At 30.1% G+C, this 2,376-nt stretch overlaps 1 protein-coding gene across 2 annotated transcripts in view; it reads left to right on the forward strand.

Moving 5' to 3' along the window:
• LOC117111873 (alpha-N-acetylneuraminide alpha-2,8-sialyltransferase-like) overlaps positions 1–2,376 on the forward strand; it is a 39,520-nt gene that overhangs the window by 11,673 nt on the left and 25,471 nt on the right. For both annotated transcript variants that reach the window (XM_033254889.1, XM_033254890.1), the window contains exon 2: positions 2,041–2,131. In XM_033254889.1, coding sequence (XP_033110780.1) covers positions 2,064–2,131 — 68 coding nt within the window. In that variant the 5' untranslated portion in view covers positions 2,041–2,063. The remainder of the gene's footprint in view (positions 1–2,040; positions 2,132–2,376) is intronic.

Consider the following 2,376-nt stretch of genomic DNA (forward strand, 5'->3'; position numbering starts at 1 on the left):
GTCAAGTAGCGGCACACGCATTTGGATTTGCAATGTGCCACTTTAGTTTTACACTGCGCCACTTGTGGTTTGTCCTTTTGGCGTTCCATAGGAGGCAATGTTGGTAACTCATTAGTGTGTTGAAAATTGAATTGCATATAGCATTATGTGAATATATTATTTTTAAACGTTTCTTAAACTATAGTTCAGAGAATTAAATATACATTTTTATCTTCAAGTGCTAAAGTGATTTTAAAGTAGACTTATAAGGCTTTATTAATTTATTTTATTGAATTCCAATTCTGTGGATTTACAACTCAATGTGTCAACCCACTTTACCTAGTATTATTATCTCTCTGTAAGAACATATACAGTATTGAGTGATATATGATTTACCTTGGCTCTTTGTTGATATACTTTATCATACCCCCATGACTGTATTAAGCAGCCTAAATGCATGAATGTTACGATTAGATCACATTATTATTGTATTTGTTTTATTTCATTTTTTATATATCTTATATACGTGCAAAGTATTGAATTCTCATTGTATCATTATTAATAGAGCTATCTGGACATTGAATAAAATAAATAAAAATGAAATACCACAATTTTGGGTGAATTCTGTAATTAATTTTGTTATTAGGTGCATAAGCAGAGCATAAAACACTTTAACATGCCTAAATTATTTTGAGAAATCGTAGGAACCATTGTCTTTTGGAATATTGGCTAATAATTTTGGCAATATTCTCCAGTCCAATTTCCAATCAATTCTGATTAGTTTGAATTGAATTTATTCATTAATCATGTACGTAAAACAACAGGACAAGATTAGGCAAAAATGCAACAAACGACCCTGATTAATTAATAGGATAAGCCTTAAAAAGTGGGTCCCATGAAAACGATTTAAATTTGCACAAAGAACAAAAAACACACACAACGTCTAAAAAGAAATAAAATACAATGAAAATTGGTCTAAACATGTTTTTAAAATTGTGGAGAGGGGTATACCGTCTTACCAAACAATTTGATGCCAGATGTTTACGGGCGCTATTCGTTATCAAAGTCATTCAGCTAACAGTAACTGTGTATTACCCATCTTTTTCATATTTTGTTTTCCCACTCTGGGCATGTATCTACTCTGATTGGCTGAAAATGAAGAGCATCCATGCGTCACGGTGCAAAGCCTGGCTGCCAAACATGCGGTAACAAGGACAATCTTCGCGCTGCTGTTGTAGCAGTGAAGAAAATTAGGACAGCGTCGTAGTCTTTGCGGATGAGATTTGAAGTATTAACAAGAATTAAAAAACATTCAAAATCGTATATTTTCTGCTTGTTTTCACCGTTTTCGTACCAAATACAAATTCACCTGATTAATTACGGTCGGTCGTAAATTTAAAACAAATGAAATATTTATGCATTGTACTATAAGTGCCATAAAATGAGAGTAGTACTTAATTTATCGACAAGCCCAAAGTTTTCCGCTTAAACGAGAATTTACTTAATTTCTCGATAGTACCTGAATTCTCGTGACACCGGACGGCTCGCTGGCTAAGTCTATGATGTTATGCATTAAGCGGAGTCGAAAATGGTGTTTTGATATGACATTAGGACGCCTTCGAGAGTATGTGAAGAAGAGTATGAATATGAAGACAACAATATTATCAACTATATTAAAAAAATAATACTGTATAACCATATGCAAGTAGGCCTATAGAAACAAGTTCAGAGTTCCAAATATGAAGTTCCAGATTGGTACAAGTGTCTCACATAACCATCCATCCATTGGTTAACAGCCAATTTTGAACACATTTTACCTCTTTTCTGTAACAATTGGTAATTTAAAGCCTATTTTTAAATAGGCCTAATACCTATCTTTCTTGTAATGCATTGCACTTTATGAATTTCTGTTGTTCTATCCATATACGGTTTTTTTTTTATTCAATTTTCTTTGTATTTATAAATGAAAATTAATCATTCTACTTTGCATACTGTACACATATATTATGTATTTAAATGCAATGACAACAAAATAAATGAAAGCGTAATTATTATTTTCAGAGCACCAGTTATTTTTTGTCAAGATGAAGTCAATAATTTTCTTATTTTTCCTCTTGGTTGGATTTACGGTCATATATTTGTGTTCATTGTGGTAAGACAACTTATACTGATTTAAATTTAATAATGACTTAATAACAATTATACTGCTTATAATATAGTATCTAACAATGTTATATATTATTTCTACTTATGTACATTTTATTATATTCATTGAATATTCATTGTATTCGTGTATATATATATATATATATATATAAAAAGATAATGTATTATATATATATAAATATATATATATATATATATATATATATATATATATATGAAAAAAAAAAGACG

The sequence above is a fragment of the Anneissia japonica genome, unplaced genomic scaffold (assembly GCF_011630105.1).
Source record: "Anneissia japonica isolate Jap-2015-1 unplaced genomic scaffold, ASM1163010v1 scaffold881_len296186_cov127, whole genome shotgun sequence".
NCBI lineage: Eukaryota > Metazoa > Echinodermata > Crinoidea > Comatulida > Comatulidae > Anneissia > Anneissia japonica.